Source organism: Echinops telfairi, unplaced genomic scaffold (genome assembly GCF_000313985.2).
Source record: "Echinops telfairi isolate 266 unplaced genomic scaffold, ASM31398v2 ScPeMD7_32;HRSCAF=126, whole genome shotgun sequence".
Taxonomy (NCBI): Eukaryota; Metazoa; Chordata; class Mammalia; order Afrosoricida; family Tenrecidae; genus Echinops; species Echinops telfairi.
Window position 1 is genome coordinate 1,318,729 of NW_022103929.1, and position 24,675 is coordinate 1,343,403.

Consider the following 24,675-nt stretch of genomic DNA (forward strand, 5'->3'; position numbering starts at 1 on the left):
ACTTTCCTCTTGTCCCACTATCATGCTCAGCCTTCATTTGGGTTTCAGTAATTCCTCTTGGTTACATTACCCTTGATCAAACCCTAACAGGCCTCCTAAACCCTCCTCACTACCAATTTGGATCACTTGTTGTTCCCTTGTCCCTGGGTTTGGTAACACCACTGCCTTTCCCCGCACCTCCCTCTCTACCATGCCCCCCTGGAACCATTGGTCCCATTGTTTTCTCCTCCAGATTGTTCATGAAGAAACAGCATTCTAACATGTGTCTTTTCATGTCTCTTTCTCCACAATGTGTTAAGATTGTCTCTCCTCAAACAGTTGGGAAATTGGTTACGTTGACTTCCCCGTCAGAGAGTCCCTCCAGACAGGGACGGGGCTGAGCCATGTCTGGTTTCCAAACTTTAGTGTTGAGCTTAATGCACAACAGGTACTCCATAACCGCTGTCCCAGAAACTCAACTCTCTGCCACCGAGTCCACTGCAATTCACAGCGATGCTACAGGACAAGGCAGAACTGCCCCCTTTGGGTTTCCAGGCCTGCCAATCTTTATGAGAGCAGAAAGTTGCTCCCTCAAAGTAGCTGGTGCGTTTGAATTGCTAACCTTGCAGTTAGTGGCCCAACTAGTAATCCACTAACACTACCAAGGTTCTTTGTAACCTTTGCTAGATGAAAAGTCTGACCAGCAACTAACCACCAGCCCAGGGGGATGCGCCTGCCAGGTCCCAATGACACAACCACCCTGACTTGCAAGAGGAGACCCAGGGATGGGGACGAGCAATTCCCTTCCTTTTTAAACCTTTCTTCCCTCATATTGTTTTACTGTGGCAAACGCATATGCGCCAAATGGTTTGCCAAACCAACTTCCTTCATGGATACAGTTCCCTAACGCTAGCTATCGTCATCATTCTGTTTGACCACTACCATTACCTATTTCCAAAATTTCCCATCACCCTTAACTGAAGCTCAGTGTCCCTTAAGGAATGAGTCCTTTCCCACTCCTTCTCAGACTTCCCCCGCCCTACCACCACTTAAGAACACCTGAGGAGAGCCTGCTACTTGATAAGCTGAGTTCCCTAGAGCCCCTCCTGCCAATCGCAGCCCAGAGAGAAGCCATATTCCACTTCGACCCCACCTTTGAAAAGGTGTCAGTTCCAAGTGGGTGGGAGTCAGGAAATAGTTAACAGTTTGATAAAGTTTGTTTTTCTTAATCCTCTACTAGTTGTGAGACTTTCCAATAATGAGAAAATTAACACAATTAGACAAGGCACTAGATTTTTGTGCAGACTGCCAGCTGTCACTCTTCTTGCCTAGCTCAGATCAAAGAAATGTATTTTATCTCCATAAGTTATTAGACATGATAGGGCCATTAAGCGGAGATATTGTCATAAGAAATATGCTGCTTGCTTTGAAAATAAACATCTCACCTTTGCTTCTTTCTCTCTGTGAAAAGCTGATAGAAATCAAACTATTTAACTTGGGCCCTTCCAACACGTTTGCATCCTGTCATCTTTTCCCCCAATCAGATCTGGGAGTGGAGCTGTTATCAGTCTAGCCCCTCCTCCTCCCTCTCATTCCTGGATATCTGTATATGTTTGGACTGAGAAGCCAAGGAGAGGTGTCTGTAAACTGCAGGTCATCCCTGCTTTCACCAATTATAATGTAGTCCAAAGTTTTGCTTGCTCTGCAAAGAGCTCATGCTCAGATGTCTTTCCAAGTGTTTAATCGTAGTCCTTCTTCATCGGCCGCCTGTGTCTCTTAGGAGCCCCTTTGTTTCTACAAATGACAGGGCAGCTGGTTTGGACTGTGGGACCTGAGTGAAAGGTTTTGGGGGATTCACGATTTGCTTCCATCCACGGATTGCATAGGAGCTGAGGGGCCTGCAGAGAAAAAGGCTTCGTATCACTCAGGGTATCGCTTAGTATCACTGAAAGAGAGTTGAACAAGGAACTGTTTCTAAGGATGGGCAGAGCTCTGAGATGGTGACGCCCTCCAGGATGAGCAACAGCAGGGAGCCGTGACCATCCCTGGGTGTGAGGAGGCAGGTGTCTGGAATTTGATGAGAACCAAAACACTCGACAGCAGCAGCTCTAGCCACAATCTCTGCCAGACCAAGGGGACCAATGCCCATTTCTCTCTCTCCCCCTGCCCTCCATTTTCCACTGCTTCCCAATGGCTGAACCAGAAGCCAGAGGTCAAGGGAGCCTGGCTGATGGGGTCTACAGCATTCAACCTCCCAGGGCATAGAGCAGAATAGCAGAGAATTGAGAGTGCTCTGGGAGGTCAATGGTGAGTATTCAGCACATACTGAACCCCTTCCACCATTGGGACGTGGATATACCCAGACAAGATAGGCTTGGGTGTGTCAAATAGGCCTGGAACGATCCATTGGATGAGGGTCCTGAGAGATAGTTTGCCATCAATTCGTTTGGCATAATGAATTATATTTTACATAGAGGGTGCACATTGTGGGGAGCCATTATTTTGTATCCCATAACACAAGCACTAATGAAATTCATCCTGGGACGCTGTCATCCTAGTGAGTGAATATGTACGTGTCTTCTAGGGAACAAAGGGCTATTCCTTGAATCCAAACTCCCAAAAGATATCACTGAATTCTGCGACACTCAAGGTCTGGTTCACCATCACGAATTGAGGGCCCTCTTTACTTCAAAAGGGTGCCTTCCACCATTCCAATTCCTTGGGTTTCCAGAGGGTGACTTGAGTTGCAGGCCTGGAGATCTACCTGCAATGGCTCCTTCGTGAGGCCCTCTTCGGTCTAAGCATGTCTAAGTGAGACAGTTAAGAAATGTCCATGTCTTGACAGATAAATACCTCTGGGAAGCCTGGAGCTGCTTGGAATTGCAATGGCTGGAATTAAGAAAGAGAAAGCTTAGAACCACCACACTTTGAATGTGAATGTCAATGTGATGAGTGCACTTTTCCTCATGGACAGGTGAAGCCTGGCATCTTCTCTCATTCCTCAAGGTAGGGATTCTGCTTCCATCTTCATAGTCAGGATGGGGTTCAGAGAGGGCATCCATGGCAGTGCTCTGGGAGTCTTTTCTAGCCCCTTGCAAGACTGAAACTCACTAAGTTCATCCTTGCTCAGGGTCTTGGTGCCTGCTCTTCTTTGTTCCTGGAACCCTCCACTCCCCATACCAGCTATCCACCTTTCACTCCTTCATCTTCTTCAGGTCTCTGTTAAATGCTACTTCTCCAGAGACTCCTTCCCTGAGCACCTGGCCTACAAGATCCACCCCACACTCCCCCCTTCCCGCCAACTAAAATGTCCCTTCTTCTCACCCAGCGTTTTCTCCCTCCTTATTCGGCGTGTCTTCCTTCAGAGTGCCTCTCGCACAAGCATCAGTGATCTTGCTTTTGTTTTTATGATTTGCTTCTTGACTGGCTACCTTAGGGTTCCACAAAGGCAGAAAGTCTGTCTCATGCTTAGAACAAGTGCCTGGCATGTCAGGCACTTGGAATGAATGAGTGAGTGAGCGAGAAGAAACAGGAAAGGATGTGGCTCCCTTCCCTTGCCCACATTACTTGTTTGAGCATGATCCCGAGGTCCAGCCGACCGTGGGGCTGGACCAGACCAGACGCCATTGTTGATGCTGCAGAAACAAATTAGGTTCCATGGAAATAATGCTCGAATGACTCTCTTTGTGCATTTATCTTGTCCACGTCACTAGTTCTCACTTCTCAGTGCTCTCTGAGGGGGAAATGATGGTGTCCAAAAGCATGGACTTGCTTCAGATTTTGGACACATACATCAAATTCCTTTCAGAAAAGATCGCAGCATTTTTTCATCACCGGTCTTGAGAACATTTGGGCTCAATTTAGATGGCTTTAACTTGGGGTAAGAACCTCATGTTTGAGGAAATTTTATTTTATTTTCCTCTGCCATCATCTCTAGTGAGTGAAATGGTAGCCAGGAGGATGATTCGTGCTTTTGTCCATCTCTGAGCCTCAATTTCCCCAGCTGTATTATGCATCCCAGACAGTGCTTGCCTCTTGCCTCTTGGGGGTGTAGCTCTTCTTTCTCTTGGACACTGACCCTCATGTGGGCCCAAGATCTCCTCTGGTCAGTTGACACCTCCGTACTTGTAGGCCTCCAGAAGGCAGCTTGCTGGAAAACGAGGCTACATTAATTAGTACTTCCAAAGAATAGACTTATTTGGAAAATGACTTCCCACGTCTGTACAGCCACTGCCTTGCCTTTCTAAGGAGACATGTCAGAATGCATTGCGCTTGGCGGCAAATGAAGGCTGGCAGGTTGATTAGTGCTATTAGTGATTATTTGTATGGGTCTGTGGGTGTACACGGAGCCTTAAAATGCCCAGTGGAACTTGGATCACAGGGTAACATTTCTGCCCTCAAGGGACATCCTAGCTTGGCTGTTGGTGAGAATGGGTGTCCATTGGAACCTGATGAATGTAATAAACCAAGATGGGTCAAGTCACTGGGCAGTACAGGCAGGGAAGGAAGATTTCCAAAGTCTTCTCAGGCCCATTGTAATCCAGACACGATCTCATTTAATCTGCTAAACAATCCTAGTACTTAGGGGTTTTTCATTGTTATTTCTCAGTGAGGGGACATGAGGACGGAAGTCTGGGCTACATAGTCTCCTATATTTATTCAGAATTTCCTAGCTGTGTGGAAGACAAGGCTGTACACTGCGGCTATACACCCTGGCTCAGGATCACAGGGCACAGGAGAGACAACAAAGCAAGGGCAGGGAAGTTTTCTCAGATTGTGAGGATAAAGAGGATCTGGCGCTCTTTGCAGTAGAAATCTTTTTGACTTGGGACCACATGGGTTTTGGAACCGAGAAAACCCAAGAGCATGGAGTGAGTGACTTATCTCTCGGCACCTTGGTTTTCCCTTCTGTAAAATGGGGATAACCACATTCCACTTGGCCATTGGTGTGAGGGTTAGAGGATGTGTCTGCAGTGCCTATATCGCAGGTCCACCATAAGAAGGAGGTGATGAGGGCAAAGGGCTGGGGGAGGTATGTGGGATGCTGTTATCCACAAGTCACATAACATCTAGGTACCTCGGTTTCTTCATCTAAGAAAGGGATGACCTAGTATATTTCTCATAGGATTGACATAAGGATTAAATGTGTTAATACAAGTAACATTCCTTTTTTCCTCCTAACAGTTTTATTAGCACTTCATTCACATGTCATACAATTCAATAATTCAATCATATCAAGAAGAATTGTACAATTATCACCCTAGTCAATTCTAGAACATTTTCTTCTTCCTTGTACTCATTCTTATTTATGTAACTTTTTTCCCAATTGTGGCAAAAATATACACAATAAAACATTCTCCAATTCTACAAGTTCTACATGCATAATTCAGTGCCATTGATTATACTCTTCGTGTTGTACAATCATTACTGATATCCTTTTTCAAATTATTCCACCACCATTAACATAAACTCAGTGCCCCCTAAGCATGAACTTTCTCCTTCACCCATGGTCACCATTGGTCAAGTTGGGTTTCTTTCTTTTTACAAGTAACATTTTTTTTCTTTTTTTAAAACAAGTAATATTCTTTTTTTTAAAACAAATTATCGATTTATTTAATATAATTGCAAATAATTAGAATACCATAAACCAAGGATGAACATCATCATTCATGATATGGATTATAACAACCAAAAATAAATCAAACATTTTGAAACCACCGCTTTCTCTCCATGAAAGATTCGCCCGCAATGAGTGCTTCCACTCTGTCTGGGAGGTAACGCGCCAGGGTGGGCCGCCCGCTCTCCTGGGAGAAGGGCCCGCAGCAGTGACCCAGCTTAATCCTCATGCGGGCCGGTTCCACGGCCCTTAAACAGCAGTCTGCGAACTCCACAAACAAGGGCTCTTGCATATAAGCTCTCTCATGAGCTTTGCTTTGTCGTCTCCCTGGTCAAGGCTGACCATCAACTGTCGTAGGTGCAGGTTCAGCAGTAAGCTCCTCAGTGGCGTGGAGTCCCCCAGATTCTTTAAATTCTGCAGGGAAACTCTGTCCTCCTCCTCATCACTATTGAGAAAACCGGCTACCAATGACTCATCGTCTTGGTTTGCCACAGGCTTTGTGGTTTTTGTAGGAAAGGACGAATTTCTTTTTTGCCTTGTGGGGTGAGTTTCAGGGTTGCACTGTTCTTTGTGCTTCCCAAAGCAGGTCACGGAACAGTAGGGGCCGCGGCAGGCCGCGCAGTGGTACTTGGGCTTCTCCAAGCAGACTACGCAGAGGACGGTTCCACAACGGAGTGACGCCATGGCAACACACGCTGAGACTGTGTCCAAGTAATATTCTAAAAACAGGGCCCAGCACAGGGAAAACTCCAGACATCTATGCTATTCTTACAATCTTCTCTTTCTTGACTGAGTTGGATCTGGAGACCCTATGAAATGAATCAGTTCCTTGGTAGGGGAAGTGGGAAAGTATAGGTCTCAATGAGAAATGTTTTGATCACCTAGAAAAGAAGGGAAGGATGCTCTGACTTTGAGCCCCCAGTGCTTCCTGCTCTACCTCTGGGCTCATGTGGGAAGTTTGGCTGGATGACCTGCATCACCTGTTCTTGAGAGAAGAGTTGTGTTAAAGAACTGGCTTTTGGGGAGTGGCCGTGAGTAACTAGTGAGTTGCCATCGTAGGAGAGCAGAAGGAGTTTTGACTGTGGGGTCTCTTTAGTGGTGAGATGCTGTGAATTTAAACTCTGATTATACAGATGTATTCATCATAGGCACATGTTAAATGGTGTTACTTAGCAGGGGAAGCAAAGCAACGGCGTCCCCAAGGAATGCCAAAAATAGACTTTGGGACCAGGGCGTGGCACCCCATCAGACTTGACTGGAAAACACTCATTAAGGTCAATAGACAGACCTGGAACTATTTATAGGCTTTTCTTTTCTTTTCTTTTTTTACTGTTGGTTTTTCCCTGTTGATTGTTGTTGTGGTTTTGGTTTTCTTTCGTTGTTATGTTTTGCTTTGCTTTGTTTTTGTGCTTATTATTGTCTCTGCAAGTCTATCTAGATAAGATAAGTGGGAAACAATCTGGGAAACAATGGGACCTATGGTCCAGGGGGACATGGGAGATGGGGGGGGGCGGTGTCGACAAACCCAGGGACAAGGGAAGAATGAGTGATCTAAAATTGATGACGAGGATGGCATAGGATGCCTGGTAGGGCTTGAGCAGGGCAGTATTGCCAAGAGGAATGACCAAAACCTGAATGAAGGCTGAACATGACAGTGGGACAAGAGGACAGTGAAAGGAAATGGAGGAAAGAACTGGGAGGCAAAGGACATTTATAGAAGTCTAAATGCAGGCATGTATCTATGCAAATGCATTTATATATAACAATAGGGGAATAGATCTATGTACACATATTTATTTGTAAAGTATTAAGGCAGCAGATGGACATTGCGTCTCCACTCAAGTACTCCCTCAACGCAAGAACACTTTGTTCTAATAACCCCACATTCTGTGATGCTCACCTTCCCTGACATGATCGTTGAAGACAAAATGGGTGCATAATCAATTGTGGTGAAGAAAGCTGATGGTGCCCTGCTACCAAAAGATAGAGTGTCTGGGGTCTTAAAGGCTTGAAGAAAGACAAGCGGCCATCTAGCTGAGAAGCATCAAAGCCCACATGGAAGAAGCACCCCAGGCTGTGTGATCATGAGGTATTGATGGGATCAGGCATCAGGCATCAGGAATCAAAGACACAAAACAAAACAAAACAAAAAAATCATATTGATGTGAATGAGGGGGAGGGCAGAGTGGAGACCCAAAGCCTGTCAGTAGTCAGTTGGATATCCCCTTTCAGAAGGGTCACAAAGAAGAGACAAGCCAGTCAGGGTGCAGGGTAGCACTGACCAGATATACAACTTTCCTCTAGTTCTTTAACGCTCTTCCAATTATCATGACCCCAATTCTATCTTATAAATCTGGCTAGAGCAGAACATGTACACTGTTACAGATAAACCCCTCAGGGCCAATAATGAGAGTAGTGATGCTAGGAGGGTAAGGGGGGTGGAGAAAGGCAGCACCGATCACATGATCGACTCCAAGGGGGTCAGATAGCAGAAAAGTGGGTGAAGGGAGACAGCGGTTGGTGTAAGACATGAAAAAAAAATTATAAATTATCAAGGGTTCATGAGAGAGGATGGAAAAAGTGAGCTCATGTAGAAAGTGTTTTGAAAGTGAGGATGGCAACATATTACAGATGTGCTTGACACAGTGGCTATGTGTATGGATTGTGATAAGAGCTGTAAGAGCCCCAATAAAATGATTTTTTAAATGGTGTTACTCATTGTTTACAGTCCCAGGGGAACGGTGGGTACCTAGTGTAAAACCTAGTATTCCACGCATGGAAACTTCTTCCATCCCTGCTTTTTTCTCTTTTTCTTCAATTAACAAATAAGTAATGAGCACCCACACATCACTGTGTCAGTGATGTGGGTGGAAATCCCTGCCCCTGGGATTTATTTTCAAACAAGGTACCATTTATATTCCAGACTCCACGAATGCTTTCCAAAGGACCGAAGAGGAGTCCAGAGAATTTCTTCAGTATCTCAATAAAATCTGAAACCAAATCTGAAGGCAGATTGTCTCTTGCCCCTCTTCAGGTAGATAATTTCTCCTCTTCATTGGGATGTTTATTTGCAAGCCTCATATTTTCTAGAAGATATCATCATGTCCTTGCATTTCCTTCACAGCCTGGATTTCTTCATATAACTCATCAGGTCTTGCAATTATTGTGATTATTTATTATGTTTTTGAGCTCATTCTCTCAGACTGCAAACTCCATGAGGGCAGGGGCTATGTCTTTTTTCACTTCTATACTCCTCCAAACCAAACCCAAACCTGTTATGATTCTAACTTACAGAGATTCCATAGGACAGAGTCGAACTGTCCCAGAGGGTTTTCAAGGCTGTAAATCATCATGCAAGCAGACTGCCACGTGTTTCTTCCATGTAGATACAGGTGGGTTCGAACTGATCCTATCAGTCGCAATCGGTAAGCCTTCAGTAAAAATATATACTTGATGAAGAAATAGGTAGGACAAATGCATTCTGAGAATAATAATATAAAATAAAGAAATGGGCACTTGGTCTTTCTTCCTTCTTGAGCAGATATGATGAGAGAGCCAAGCTTTGGCAAACCAAATCAGATTGAACCTTTCAGGGCCAAACTCCAAAAAGGGATTATTTTTCTCACCCACTTCTTGCTGCCCAAGGCAGCTGAACATAGGTTTTGCTGGGCCTGGTAGAGACTGGGAAATGAGGCTCAGTTGGTTCTTCAAAAGAAAATGTCTACTTGGAAAATGACTTCCCATGCCCATGCAGCCAAGGGCTTGCCTTTCTAGGGAGATGTGTCAGAACGCATTGTGCTTGGCGGCAGAGGAAGACTCAGTTTCTCCTCAGGAGTCCAGGCCCCCACCCCATCCCACCCCCGTCTGCCAGGTCTTTACTGCTTTCTGGGGTTTTATTTACTCTTTCGTGTCTGACTCCTTCCCCACTTATTACCTGCTTCTCTCCTTGACTTGAAAATCTCTTTTTTTTAATGCTCCATTATCTTTTTATTTTAATTTAGATCATTTTATTGGGGGCTCTTACAACTCTTGTTACAATCCATACATCAATTGTATCCAACATATTAGTACATATATTCCATCATTCTTTTCTAGACATTTACTTTCCATTGAGCCCTTGGGATCAGCTCCTCTCCAAACCCCCCACCCCGTGGCCCCTTGATAGATTATAGATTCTTATTATTTTAATATCTCACACAGACCGCTGTCTCCCTTCCCCTCTGGTTTCTGTTGTTCTTCTCCCTGGGTGGGGTTGTGTGGTGATATGCCATTCATTGCGATCAGTACCCCCTCCCTCCCCCTTTTCCCCCCCTTTCCCCCTACCCTTTTGGTATTGATATTCCTATTCCTGGGCTCCATGTGTTGTGAGTTTTATCTCTTGCCTATCCCTATGTACATGCTCCCATCTAGTTCAGAGTGGGGAAAATCTTTGCTTTCTGGAGACTGCATCATCTCCCCCGGGAAGACTCAAGCCTCAGGGGCTGGAGACCTGGGCTCCAGCAGGCCCAGTCGCCTGCTTCTCCCCTTTCCCCCTCCCCCAGACCCCAGTGGGACCTTATCTTCTTCCCTCAGAAGCTGTGCTGCTGCCTGGGCCAGGAAGGATCCGCGACAGTTCCCACCAAACTCCCAAGCTGACTGCAGACATTTGTGCTGTCAACAGAATTGCAGCAAATGCAATTCGGGTTGTTAATGAGCAGCTTGTTTGGGTAAACAAACCAGGTGAGGTGAAAAAAGTGATGCTCTCCAGGAGGAAACACAAGTGAACATTAGCCAGATGGAGAGCCGAGCGCTTCCACACTCTTCCTTTCTGGGGGGTTCTGCGGGGCTGCAAGGGACACTCCTTACGCTGCACGTAGCTGGGGTGTTCTGCACACCTCCTGCCTGGCCTGCTTTTCCTCCTGTGGGAGAGGAGCCACCGTGTGCCCAGCAGCCCTCGGAGTCTGGTGCTGCACCTCATTCATGCCTTGCTCTATCAGCAGTCCTCACGGCTCCATGCTGGGTGTATGTTCTGAGCCCCATTTTACAGCTGGGGCAACTGAGGCACTCAGAGGAGGAGACTTGTCCAAATCCAGATCAGCCCAATTCTTAAAGCTGAGGCCTCTGTGGTTGCTACTCCCTGGCTGGTCCCTGAGATGATGAGCCTGGGGAGAGGTTTAGCTTCCTGCCGAGGGGATTCCCCACCTGTCTGGTCTCCTCTGCTTTTGCAAATTTCTGAGGAAAGATCTTTGACCGGTTTCCCCAGGCCAAAGGAGTTTGGCCTCAGTGTAGTGGTGACGTGTTAGGCTGCCATCCACAAGGTGGGCAGTTTGAAAGCACCAGGGGCTCCTTGGGAGAAAGACAGGGGCTTTCTCCTCCCATCAACAATTGCAGTCTCGGAAACTCAAAGGGGCATTCTACCCTGTTGGTATTGACTGGATGGCAGAGTTTTCCCATGACAACCGTGTGTGTGTGTGTGTGTGTGTGTGTGTGTGTGTTTGTCCCTGGAATATATAAACCTTAGGGACATTCACAGGTTTCTCATCACAAGCTAACTATACATTGTTTTGTTATCCTCAGATCCTTCCAGGAAACACACACACACACACACACACACACACACACACAGCTACAGATCCAGCTACAGTTAACAAACACAAACCTCTTGGCCTCGGGAACTGGAGTGGCTCACTCTGTGCCCCATACAGACAGGACCAGAGAAAGAGAGGTTCAGTTGCAGGCTCGGTGCTACATATGTTTCTGGCTCCTTTTCTACATCACTCAGGAAAAAAAGAAACACCACATTACATTCATATGTTCTAATGCCATGAGCTATTCCCCCTCAGCATTCAAGGGTAAAGAGTCCATTAAGCTGTCATCGGCCACATTACCATCAGGAGAAGCCGGGCCAGGCAGCTTGGCTTGAGCTGGCCCGGAGCACACATGCTCTGCCCCAAGATGAGCACTCTAGGATGTGCGCATGCGGTTTTGCCCTAGAAGCAGAAATCAATTATTCCAACTGCTATTAGAGAGAGGATCTGGCTGGGGAGGCTTTCTCTGAATGTGGCAGTACACTGTTCATTATTAGCTCTTCACGTGAACTGTATCTTTTTCTTTTTTTTTTCCCCCTACAAAAACCAGAGGCATGGAGAGAGGAGCTGGTGGAGTCACTTGCTGGGGTTTGGACCATGTTCTCTCTGACTCAAATCCTGTACCCTTAGCCAGGAGCTCTCCTGCTTCTCCTGCAAACATCTGTGGCTTATTCTGTACGCATGATCTATGGAAGGAAAGCTCCCAGTTTTTTGAGGGCCAGATGCTACATGCCAGGCCTCATACATTATCTCACTTAATCCTCACCACCAAGCCCTGTGAGCCTGTGAGGGTGGTGATACTACTCCTTACAGAAGACGACTTAAGGAACAGAAGCAAGGGACTTGCTAGAGTCGCTCAGCTGAAATGTGGTGGTCGGGTGTGAAAGAGTTTGTTTTCTGCTCGGTTACACTGCCATCCAGCTGATGACATGGGCCCAGAAGCAGAGGCTGCCTTCTCTAAATTCAGATTCGTCTTCACGGAGCAGCTCAGCTCTTCCCTTCATGTCGGTGGAAGCCTTTCCTTTGAATGAACCAATTACATTCATAAAGCAGAAAAATAATTTATGCATATTAACTAATGAGGCTGCTGTTCAGGATATTTTTAGCCCTGCTGAGAGAGGGTGAGAGCAAGCGATTGAGAGTGGAGCTTGGCAGAAATTGTTTTGGAAGGAGAGGCAGCTTGGGAATCAGACAGTCCTCAGCTCAAGTTTCAGCTCTTCTGGCTACTGGCTGGGTGACCTGGAGAAAATCACCATGTGGATGGTGAGGAGGATGAAATGATCATATCTATAAACCCTGAGGGAGAAGTGATCATAAATATTTGATAAATGAATCATTATCATGGAGACAACTGGTGGCCACTGACCATGTGCTTGACTCACAGGATCTCCAATTTTCCCAACTTTCCTGAAAAGTTGGTACTCGGATCCGCATGGCCACCCTGTCCAGCAAAACCTGTGCCCAGGCTTAGAGGGCAAATAACTGGGATCTTAATCCCCATTTGGATGCTAAAGCAAATCTATTAACGTGACTCGTTTTGTGTGTCTCAATTTACAAGTGGAAGAAACACTGGGATCAACATTCTAGAATTCAGCCGGCTAAAATTTCTGCTCACAATAAAAACAACAAAATGGCTTGTGAGGCATCACTTCAAGAGAAGGTATTGAAATAAATAAGGAAAAATAATTAATCTTTGTATAGAGTTGTATACATACAGATGCACATAAAGAGGTATAAAATAAAGACAAAATTGGCAAGGGAGTCCAAGAGCAGAATGAGGCCGAGTTCCGCCACCTCTCCAGCTAACTTAAAGAGTGAAGGCTCAGGATCTCCATCTTTAAAATGTAAGAGAGGAACAGGCCTTGAGGAGATTAGTCTGGTCCTGCTGAAAGGCTGGACGTGGGAGCAGCTCCAGGATTCAGGTTTCTAGGGGTCCTGGAAGTAGAATCAATGTCTCGGGTGGTTTAAGCCAAGGTCATGGCTGGGAAGACAATTCATGTATCAAATTCTATAGACGAGAAGAAGAGGAACATGGAAGAAGAAGTGCCAAGTGGCAAGGAGTGAGCTGGAGAGTATAGAAATCTGAAGGGTAGGGACAAACATGGGGATCAGAAGCAGTTTCAAGTTCAAGAACACAGGGGTCCTTTTTCAGAATCTAGCATGAGCCACTAAGGGTAAGAAAGGTGACTGAATGAGGCTACATCAGACCAGACTTTCTACTGTGTCTAATTCACAGCCCCATTTACTTACATTTGTGTCCCTGACACAGTATCTCACTCACTCACTGCCATTGAGACTACTCTGGCTCATAGTGATGACCCGGTAGAATGAATGTAATTGTTCCTGTGGACTTCTGAAACTGCAAATCTTTACAGGAGCAGAAAGCCTCTTCTTGAGGCCATCTGCTCCTATGAAGATGTACAGCACAGGAAACCCTAAATAGGGCTGCCATAAGTCAGTACTGATTTGATGCCAGTAGGTTGTCCCCACACCCCCTTATTATAAGAAGGAGCCCTGGTGGCATAGTGGTTACACCTTAGGCTGCTAACTACAAGGCCAGCAGTTGGCGGTCACTAGTTGCTCCGTGGGAGAAAAATGAGGCTTTCTACTCCTATGGAAAGTTCAGTCTCGATAACTCACAAGAGCAGTTCTACCCTGTTCTGTAGGATCGCTACGAGTTGCAATTGACTCAATGGCCGTGAGTTTTGGAGTTTATTATAAAGAAGACTAGCATCTTTACTTGTGAGCTATACATAGCACATCTGATTCCTTTCAAAACCTTTATATATGGATTTAAAGAAATACAATGAAATCTTTTCCCAATAGAAGCTAAGAGAATGAGCTCTAGAGCCAGACTAACTAACTGTGTGACCTTAGTTTCTACAGGAAAAGATTTAATTATGTTTCTTTAAGCCCATGTACAGGGACTGCAAAAGGAATCATATGTGCTATTTATTCGTGTATTTTATTTTGTTAACAAGTTTGGTAATTGTTATCACTAAGAAAACCAATGTTGATGAATTAATGGTCAAATGAATGAGGGAAAACTATAGAAGGTAAAACATTGTATTTTAATTGAAATATGGAATTAAAAATGTACTAAATCCCAACTAAAAAGAGCCAAAACAAATAAAACCCCACTGTATTTTAGGGAACAAAATTAACCCACAACTAGGATTTAGGAGAACTAGACTGAGTCCTGACTGTCACTTGGCAAGATGCTGGATCTCAGCAACCTTTAGGCCCTCTTCAGAACCACCTCTTCACTTAAGGCAAACTCTTCACTTTTGTTGGTTTCTGTGCTAGTCTGGGTAAATTAGGGTAACAAATCCACAGAAACTCATATGCATAAGAGAGAGTTTTATATGTGTACATTAAGAAAACATCCCTAGAAAGCAAATGTTTTGAGAATGAGGAGGGCAACAAATGTACAAATGTGCTTGACACACAATGGATGGATGTATGGATTGTGATGAGTTGTATGAGCCCCCAATAAAATGATTATATATATAAAGAAAGCATCCCAACCCAGTGCTGTCCAAGCCCATAAGTCCAACATTAGTCCATATGTCCGACACCAATCTATAAAGTCCTCCTCAATCTCACAAAACACACTATGATACCAACTGCAGGAGGAAAGCCAAATCAGTGAGAGTGTAAGCATCTCAGCGCCGGCAGGGGTCTCCACACGGCTGCTCCAGCACCCAGGGCTGTATCTGGGTAGGTGCATGCAGCTTCTCCTCAGAGATATCTTTCAGGAAGTGAGCCTTGCCAGTTGAAGCAGGGAACTGGCTAAGGCAGCTGCACGCTGGTCCAATCATCAAAAAGCAAGAGACTCGAGAACTAGAAAGGTGAGGCTCACTGAGCCATTTATCTCTCTGCCCTTCAATTAACCCCACATGTGTTTATCGGCCATGTTGGCACAATAGATCTTAACTATCTCAATCCACCCCTTGCCAACTTGGCACCTGTACACAATTCTTTAGCCTAACAATTGCAGTTAAGTAACACCTACACCTTAATCTTATAATCCTATGAATATATTCCCCCACCTATGAAAGTTATAAGCCAACCATTTCATGCCTTTATCCCCCCCAATTTTGGGTATCCAATTTCTATCCTGCCCACTTACACCAACCCAGTGCTCTGAGTTGACAATCATATTTTCAACATGAAGAATCTTCATTCCAGTTGGAACCTTGTGAAGTCTGTATCCATAAGCAAAGTCAAATCCAGACAGGCCATCCATAAAGTCAGCAACAATGTGCACCAGTTCACAGGCTCAAAAATCTCTTCATCTGGTTGGGTTCTAGTCAACTCAATGTGGGCTGCCTCAGTTTTTGAGGATGTAAATATTCATGGGAGCAGAAAGCCTCATCTTTCTCCCGAGGAGCAGCTGGTGGGTTCAAATTGCTCCTTATGGTTAGCAACCCGTTGTATAACCACAAATGCTCCTTAAAACTCAATATTCCAGGTTCAAATTCAACAAAGCATTTCCCAAATCTTGCTCTGAGGCTTATTGTTCCTAGATGTCGCTCACAAGGAGGGCTTTGTGGTATTGATTTACTTATTCAGTAGGTATTGATTGGTCATTGCCTGCATGCCAGGTTCTGCACTGGAGGCTGAGGTCTAGGTACGGAGAAGCCTTGATGTGGTTCCTGTCTTTATCAACCTGACAATTTAGCAGATTGATACTTACTCCCATCTATATAGCAGGAATCTTATATTCTTTATTTCATTTCATCCTCATGAGGCATCATCATCCCCTTATTTAAGGTAAGGCAACCAAGGATCTGAGAATTGAAGTAATTTTCTCTAAGTTTACTGGCTGACAAGCCCCAGTCTGCCTCTCTTCAGAGCCCATGCCATTAGCCACCAGTCTATCCTGTCTGCTTCCCCTTTTAAGAGACCCACGGTGTAGCATGCTTGACGGCAAAGAAACTTATTTAACTTAGTAGGTTCCCCCACCCCAATGTTAAAAATCACATACCTTTGTGTTTTGTTTTGTGGGCATGTGGAGGGGAGGGTGACAACATCACTATTAATGAGCTGTGGATTCTTTCTGCAGGATATAACCACAATACGCAAGAGAATTGCAAACATATGTGCCCCCCAAAAAACTTGTAAATGACTGTTCATAGCAGCATTATTCATAATGCTGAAAACAACACAATTCTTCATCAATCTAGGAGTGTAGAAATACATTGTGGTATATCCATACAATGGAACATTATTCAGAATTAAAAACCAACAAGCTACTGACACATGTTATGGCATGAAAGAACCTCAGAAACGTTATGCTAAGTGGCAGATGTCAGACGCAAGAGAACACTCTACTATTTAATCCCATCTATGCGAAATGTCCAGGATCGACAAATCCTTAGAAACAGAAAGCAAAGAGGAAGACCCTCAACAAGAGGAACTGACACAGAGGCTGTAAATAAGGGCTCAAGCACTGTAGCAATTGTGAGGATAGCCCGGTCCCTTCTATTGTACTTAGGATCACTGAGTCAGAATCAACCTGACAGCACCGGACAACAGCAAAAGCAACAGCAGCAACAACATAAGGACTAGGGGAGGGGGAACAGGGGAGTAATACTCACAGGTAGGAGATTTCTTTCAGGGGTGATGACAACGCCCTGGAATTAGACAGTGGTGATGGTTGCACAATTCTGTGAATATATCTTAAGAAAACATACTTGAAAAGGGGGCTAATGTTATGACATGTGTCAATTAAAAAATAATTGAGCTACACTAAGTGTACAAAGAAAAAGTCAAAACAACAGACCACCAAATCCAGACCTACAGATGATTCGTGCGATTTTGAACATACTGCATAATCAGTGGGGCTTTCAAGCTCCTTAGGGTGGCTTTTATCCCCTCAGTCGTCACACCCCCAACATTCTAAGCAGAAACACCCAACAGGTACAGAAGAGTAAGGGCAAGCTTGAAATTTGAGGCGCCTCAAAGTGTCGCTGCGGGAGGTATTTCCACAGTCACTCTGTTATCGACTGGATCTGCTGAGTTGCCCTATTTTGACAACATCGGAGAAGGCCAAGTTCCTAAAGCCTTCCTCTCACCGGAAGATTTTAATTCCAACAATTGGTTATGCAATGTACTTGGCAGACAGGTCTTGTTATATTTGAACGACATCAGATTCCACCTAAATGTAAAGAAATGGTAAAGCAAGAAGGCACTGGAAAAGAACAAAGCAAAGAATCATAGAATTTAACAGTGACCAGGACTTGGGAGAGAGTTCACCTGGGGTGACTCTCTTACTTTGCACATGGAGAAACTGAGGTTCTGAGACCAGCTGTGGCTTGCCCAAGGTTGCAAAGCCAGACTCCTATGGTTGAGGCTCCCGGCTGTCTACTCAATGTCTTACTTTTCTTCCCCGAAAGGGATGCTCCCCACCACAGTTTCAGTTTTGCACAAGATTGTCTGGCCAGATTTCCTGACCTCTCTTACAGTGAGAGATGGCTGTGAGACTAAGTCCTCCTGGAGAAGATGTAAATGGGATGAGCAGGTCCTGGGGAGTACACTTAAGGTCAGGGGATGGGGTGGGGTGAGGGGGTGTCTTTATGCAAAGGAACCCGGGTGGCTTAGTGGTTGAGTGGCTTAGTGGTTAAGTGCTTGACTGCTAACTGGAAGGTTGTCTATTTGAATTCACCAGCTGTTTCCAGGAGAAAAATGTGGTAGTCTGCTACTGTAAGTATTTCCAGCCTTAGAAGCCCTATGGGGCAGTTCTACTATGTCTGACCTATCAGGTTGCTATGAGGCAAAAGTGACTGGATGGCAAGGGGCAATCTTTTCTGAAGATTGAGAAATTTGTCCAAAGTCACACACTCTTAGGCCCTACATGACATTCTGTCTTATGATTTACTGTAAGTTCCTCATCATCTTCTCTAACCATTCTATGCAGGAGAAAACAGAAGCAGACACATGTCTATTTGCATAAAGCCTCTCTTGCAATCAGGCTTTAGAAGACAGACTCCTAGCTCCCAGTCCAGTGGTCTCTCCCTGGACCACCCTGTTATCTCAGAGACCACCTGAGTAAACATACCCCCGACCCCCAATTCACACACACACACACACACACACACCACATGACCCAGCAGGCACCCAGACATTTTTGTGGCCAGGATGGCTACGACCTCCTTTGTAAAGCAGCCAGATTTCCCCTTTACCAAATAACTTTGTTTTATTTATAGTCTCCTGCTCAGAGCTTTTGAACTGACTGCTCATTCCAGGGAAGATCTTGATAACAACTGCGCCTTGGAGAGGGTTCATAGGAAACAAGGTGAACGAACACCACAGAGCCCTTGGCTGTCTAGCAGAGCTCTGCTCCGGGGTGGTGGGTGTGGGTGTGGGTGTTTATAAGTCCGCATTGGTGTCTGGGAGCAAGATATTTTGAATTCAAGAAGGCAGTTTGGACATTTCTACTTTGTTTAAATTAAGAAAATTAAAACAAAAGCTAAAAACCTTTACCTTCTTCCTTCCGAAATCTCAGGCCATAGGCACAAGAGAAAAACAATCTTTACCCTGAAGAAGACTTCAAAAAGACAGAAACTTTGCTACTCTTATGGAGCGCTGGCGATGTAGTGCTTGTACACTGGGCTGCAATCCACACGCCTGGCCGTTCAAAACCACTAGCAGCTCCTCCTTAATTGGGCTTTCTACTCCCATAGACAGTTATTGTTTCGGAAACCCACAGGGGGTCACTATGAGTCAGCATTGACTTGAGGGTGGTGAATTTTTCTACTCTTACCTTTTTGCCTTCTTTGCTCATTGCCTGCGTTAGCATCAGTGACTGTGTGACATGGAGGGGCAGGGGTGAGACATTACATGAACTTAAAACCAAAAAACCTTGTCGTTGAGTTGATTCTGACTCATAGTGACTCCACCCGACAGGGCAGAACTGCTCCTGTGGATTTCCGAAACTTTAAATCTTTAAGGTGGTAGACAGCCTCATCTTTTTCTCTAGGAGCCGTTGGTGGGTTTGAACTGTTGACAGCTCAGTGGTTAAAAGCTCAGTGCCTAGCCCACTACGTTAACCCACTACGTTACCAGGCCTCCTTTTAAATGAATTTATAAGGGCTGAAATAGCAGGAGGAATGGACAACATTTTGGAACAGGAAAAAAAAAGTCTTAGTTCAAAAGTGACCTATATGAGTTTAGAGTGTCTTTTGATTTGCAGACTACACATTAGATTGGTAAACACAAGTAAACCCATGCTTACCTTGCTCATTGGGTGCTCTGTTCCTGTCAGCAATTATAGATTTGAAAAAGAGGCTCTGGTTTTGTAGTATGCTGCTATAGGGTTGGGAAAGAGACAGATATGCCAGCCAGACCTAGAAGCAGAACTTTTGATGGGGTGGAAAAATCTGAAATTGTTCACTCCAGATTAGTAGTAAATAAGCACAAGTAAGACCGGCCTTACCTTGCATATTGGGTACTTTGGCAGATTACTGTGAGGGTTGGCAAGAATGATGTATGGAAATTGCAGTGCTTGGTTCACTCCTCCATTCATTAAATCGTAGCTGTCATTATTGCTTCCTTTGTGATCTTTTTGGGCCTAGAAGAAATGAAATTGAGTTCATGACCCTGAGACCCAAGTTGGGGGGGGGAGTAGGTGGGGGGGGAGTAGGGGGGGGGAGAGATAAGTAGTAGCCTGAAATAACTTTATTTGCATTGAGTAAACTTTATCAAGAGCTGTTGTGGTGTCTCACAGTGACCTTAATAGGACAGGGTGGAACTGCCCCTGGCTGGGAGAAAGCTTAGTCTTCCTCCTGCAAAGCAGTGGATAGGTTGGACCTAATGTGTTTAACCAGTGTGCCACCAGGGCTGATAAGAGGCACAGGTTCTCACAGGGAGGGAAGAGCTGAGCCCCCACGTGGATCTTCTGGAGCTTCCAAATGGCTTTTCTCTGAGCATATGGGTCTCTTTGAAGGCCTGAGGGGAGAAGGGGTGTCTATCATTGTGTGGGGAAGGGCGTGGTGTGGTACAGGAGCGGGCTTGTGGCTCCCTCAAGGAGCTGGACTGGGAAATTATAGGACTTTAAAGGGAAAACTTGAGTCCCCACTGAGGCCTGCACGAGAAGTAGATTCTCTGGGGCAAAAGCTACTGGGTCGTTGGGGAGGGAGTGCCTCCACGAGGAGGCCCTGCGACCTTGAGTGAGCTCTGGGATCTCCATAGAACTTGGATCTTTTCAGGGAGGCCGTGTGTGGGGACTTCTAGGCGACAACTGTGGGCTGAAGATCCTCGGGGGCCCGCCCGGGGAAACCAGAGCCCGCCGGCACGGGACACTCCGAGCTGCGAACGACCGCCGAGCGGATGCACGTTTGCGGCTACCCGGCTCTCAGGCGGCCCCGCCTCCCCCGTGGACTACACTTCCCAGTCAACCCCGCGGGCGGCGGCGGCGCGGGCGGGCGGGGGCGGTCGTGTGAGAGGCGGAGGGGGCGGTGCGCGCCGGGTACGCGCGCCGGCGACCGTGGCTTTCGCCCGGCTGGAACGTGTACATTAGCCCCGGGAGGCCGCGGCGGCGGCGGCGGCGGCGCAGGCGGGGGAACGAGCCTCGAGCGGGCGGGCCCCAGCCGGAGGGAAGGGAGGAAGGGGCGGGGAGAGCACCAGAGGGAGGCCGACCGGCCGCGGGAGGGCGGGCAGCGCAGCGGCGAGCGAGGCCCGCGGGCCCATGAGGAGGCCCGGGGATCATGGGCTCCAGGATCAAGTGAGTGCGGCCGGGCCGGGCGGAGCCGGGCCGGGTGCGGGGCGGCGAGGCCGGGCCAGGGCTGCAGGCCGCGGGCAGCGCGGGGCATTTGTTATCGGGACCGGAGGGGCGCCCCGCGTGCCGGCGTCACGCAGGGTTGGGGGCGGTTGCCATGGCGATCCAGGGAGGCGCGGGGACGGGGTGCGCGCGGGGCTCTGAGGGCGCCGGTGGTCAGGTGTCCCCTTTTCACTTGAAGGCGGGAACGGCCGAGTTGACCAGGTGGCTTCTACTCTTGGTTTGCGTAGAGCCCCTAAAAACGTGTGTGTGGCGTGGCGAGGGGTGATGGTGGTGGCAGGCAGGAAATCTCCGGAAGCAACTTCCCAAATGGGTTTTGGGGTTGGGGCGTCCTCGAGAGGTGGCAGGTTGCAGCCTGACTGTGTGGGGCCTATTGCCCCCCCATCCCCCCAGAGTCGCGTGAGGTTCTTGGGGTGGCCACTCTGTGATTTAAGGCCTGGATGGTCTGGAGGAACAGGTCCCTTCCCGCTTCTAAGTCCACCCTTATCTGTGAAAGTCTCCACTCCTCGAGGGCCAAAGGGTATGGAGTCTTCAAGGAAGATTCCGCTGTCTGTAACTGACCACCTGATCTTGATAGTCTTTGGAACGGTTTGGTAATCCAATCCGGCAAATTCCTTCACTCATTCATTCACCTGGAGCCCCAGGTGGGGAGTTAACTTTCCGGGAAGTGGTGTATATGGCAAACTGCAAATCTCCACATTGAAGCATTGTTGCCTTCCTTCTAGACTTAGAAATTGACTTTGGAAAGTGTAACTTTTGTGCAGTCCAATTTTGGGTGTGTTGCTTTGGACTCTATCTCCCTTCCCAGCCAGGTCCTCCCCTTCTGGCCTCTCCTGGCAGCCCCAGAACATGAGATGAGTTATCTCTAATCACCAGCAAATGTTCACTTTTCCCCTGTGACTAATAGAACGGTTTGAGGGCATTTAAAGACAAAGTTGACAGCACAGGCTTTCTCTTGAAACAGCTTTCATAAGACACTCTAAACCCTCTTACCACAAAGCCTGTGGAATGTGTTTATTTCAGCGTTTTGAGGCTTGTGCCTAGGGAAGTTTGAAAGGGGAAGGGCCTTAGAAGTGAAATCTCATGATTATTGCACCGCTGCATTGCATGCTCAGGTGCTGCCCGTTCAGTGTGACTCTTGCCCAGCTTCGCAGTCCTCTGTGTGATTTAGACTTCCTCCACTCAGAATGCATCTAATGTGCTATAAGCAGCTCTGAGACATTTGCTAAACAGAACTAGCCAAGTTTCCTTATGATAATGAACATGGGCAAGTTGGATGAACCCATTGTTAATTCTTTATTTTCGTGGAAATGGGCGGGGGTGGGTGGGGTGGGGTAGCAGTCTGAAACATACTTCAAACCCAAGCTTAAGAGGCTTGGGAGGTAAAAAGCCGTCGTTTTTGAAGCATCGGGATTAAAGAGCCACTCCAAGTTTAGCTACTGCTTTTAGTAAGAGTTGTGAACTTGGCTTTCAATAGCACTTATAAACACTTTCCAAAAGCCACCCGAGAGTCCCCAAGTATGCTTGTGAGACGCTTACCCTTCTTGTTAAGGAGAAGTTCAGAAACGTGCCTGACAGTGTCAGACCAGCATGAATCCAGCAAGGTGACATCTGTAGGCATCATGCTCCTCTCTCGAGTTGAATGTAGCAGGCTGACACACGCACATTTCCCAAGTGCCTACTGTGAAACGCACTGTACTATCTAAGCAGTTGGGTAAAGGGACTTACTAAGGCATGAAATTTGTGTTAAGCATGAAATTAGTATAAAGAATAGCCCCCTTGATCTTGAAAGTAGAAACTGATGAAAACAGCCTTGGGCAGTGTATTGGCTTGACTTGTGAGGCTGAAAGAGAATATGAAGAGTGAAGTTAGGAGAAGAAGCTGGGGTTTATGTTAACCGTGCATTATGCAACTTCTGACTGCAGCTAAGAATGTAAAGGACGGATGGGCGAGGAAAACATCTCCTTAGCAGGTGCCTTAGTTGTTGGAGAAAGTAGAACTTGGGTTCCTACTGACAGGACAGGACAGAATCATCACTACCCGCAGGTATTTACCTAGCTGAGACCAACTGTAAGTGTACAGGTTACATTATGTATAACAGTCTTGGAGAGAGCGCAGAGTACTTGGGGGCCTCTGGAATAGGAAAGCATTAGGTCTGCCTGTAGTCTCTCTTACTTATTATCCCTGATGCTGTGGTGAAATGAGCTCAGACTCCGGATTCACATCTGAGTTTTATTGTCAATAAGGTTGCTATTAGTTGGCATTGACTTGACAGCAGTAAATTTAAGTTAGGCTGAAACCTCCTCTTTCAACTTCTGTTTCCACGGTGGGCAGACTATATATAGGATGAAACACAGTACCAATCTGAATACTCAAGAAACAAAACAAAACAAAAAAACTCCCCAAACCCTCCAAAAAACAAACAAAAAACCCCAAATCGAAAATTTCACTGCCATCAAGTCAGTATTGACTCATAGCAACCCTATAAGACAAGGTACGATTGCCCCTATGGGTTTCCAAGACTGTAACTCTTTATTAGGCTTGGGCAACCTAATCTTATCTTATCTTCTGAGAACCAGCTTGTGGGTTAGAACTGCTGATCTTACAGTTAACAGCCCAACATGTAACCACTACGCCACACCTCACATGGATAGTAGAACCATATTAAAAACACAGTTATTGTTAGTTTCTTTCATACTTTTTTTTAAAAAACATTTTATTAGGGGCTCATACAACTGTTATCGCAATCCATACACACATCAATTGTGCAAAGCGCATTTGTACATCATTCTCAAAACATTTTCTCTCCACTTAAACCCCCGACATTAGGTCCTCATTTTTCCCCTCCCTCCCCGCTCCCCCCTCCCGCATGAGCCCTTGATAGTTTATAAATCGGTATTTTGTCATATATTGCCCTGTCCGATGTCTCCCCTCACCCACCCCTCGGCTGTCCGGCCCCCATGGAGGAGGCCACATACAGTTCCTTGTAATCGGTTCCCTCTTTCCTACCCACTCTCCCTTTACCCTCCCTGTTTCGCCACTCACACCACTGGTCCTGTAGGGCTCATCCGCCCTGGATTCCCTGGATTTTCAGTTCCTATCTGTACCAGTGTACATCCTCTGGTCTAGCCAGACTTGTAAGGTCGAATTCAAGTCATGGTAGTGGGAGTGGGGAGGAAACATTTAGGAACTAGAGGAAAATTGTATTTCTCATCATTGTTACATCGCACCCTGACTGGCTCATCTCCTCCCCGAGACCCCTCTGCAAGGGGATGTCCAGTGGCCTACTCATGGTCTTTGGGTCTCCACTCCGCACTCCCCCCCATCATTCACTATGGTAAGATTTTGTTCTGATGATGCCTTATACTTGATCCCTTTGACACCTCGTGGTTGCATAGGCTGGTGTGCTTCTTCCATGTGGGCTTTGTTGCTTCTGAGCTAGATGGCCGCTTGTTTACCTTCAAGCTTTTAAGACCCCAGATGCTATATCTTTCGATAGCCGGGCACCATCAGCTTTCTTCACCACATTTGCTTATTCACCTGCTTTGTCTTCAGCGGTTGTCCCCGGAAGGTGAGCATCATAGAATGCCAATTTAATAGAAGAAAGTATTCTCGCATTGAGGGAGTACTTGAGTGGAGGCCCAATGTCCTTCTGCTACCTTAGTACTAAACCTATAAATGTAGGCTCATAGATCTATTTCCCCATCCTCATATAAATGTATTTGCATATG

At 46.3% G+C, this 24,675-nt stretch overlaps 2 protein-coding genes across 7 annotated transcripts in view; one reads left to right on the plus strand and one right to left on the minus strand.

The window, feature by feature from the left end:
- Positions 1-5,814: 5,814 nt before the first annotated feature.
- On the minus strand, positions 5,815-6,280 carry LOC101639182 (zinc finger HIT domain-containing protein 3-like). 2 transcript variants are annotated; one of them, XM_013008271.2, is made up of 2 exons: positions 6,078-6,280; positions 5,923-6,043 (listed from the first exon to the last, which is right to left on the minus strand). In XM_013008271.2, the coding sequence occupies exons 1-2, from the start codon at positions 6,278-6,280 to the stop codon at positions 6,004-6,006; spliced, it is 243 nt and encodes an 80-aa protein (XP_012863725.1). In that variant the 3' UTR covers positions 5,923-6,003. The 2 variants fall into 2 exon arrangements, with proteins under 2 accessions (XP_030741493.1, XP_012863725.1); XM_030885633.2 differs by having other exon boundaries at positions 5,815-6,280.
- Positions 6,281-20,832: 14,552 nt separating this feature from the next.
- The window catches only part of DENND1A (DENN domain containing 1A), a 624,449-nt gene continuing 620,606 nt past the window's right edge, over positions 20,833-24,675 (plus strand). For all 5 annotated transcript variants that reach the window (XM_030885630.2, XM_045290194.1, XM_045290191.1 and 2 more), the window contains exon 1: positions 20,833-20,890. In XM_030885630.2, coding sequence (XP_030741490.1) covers positions 20,874-20,890 — 17 coding nt within the window. In that variant the 5' untranslated portion in view covers positions 20,833-20,873. The remainder of the gene's footprint in view (positions 20,891-24,675) is intronic.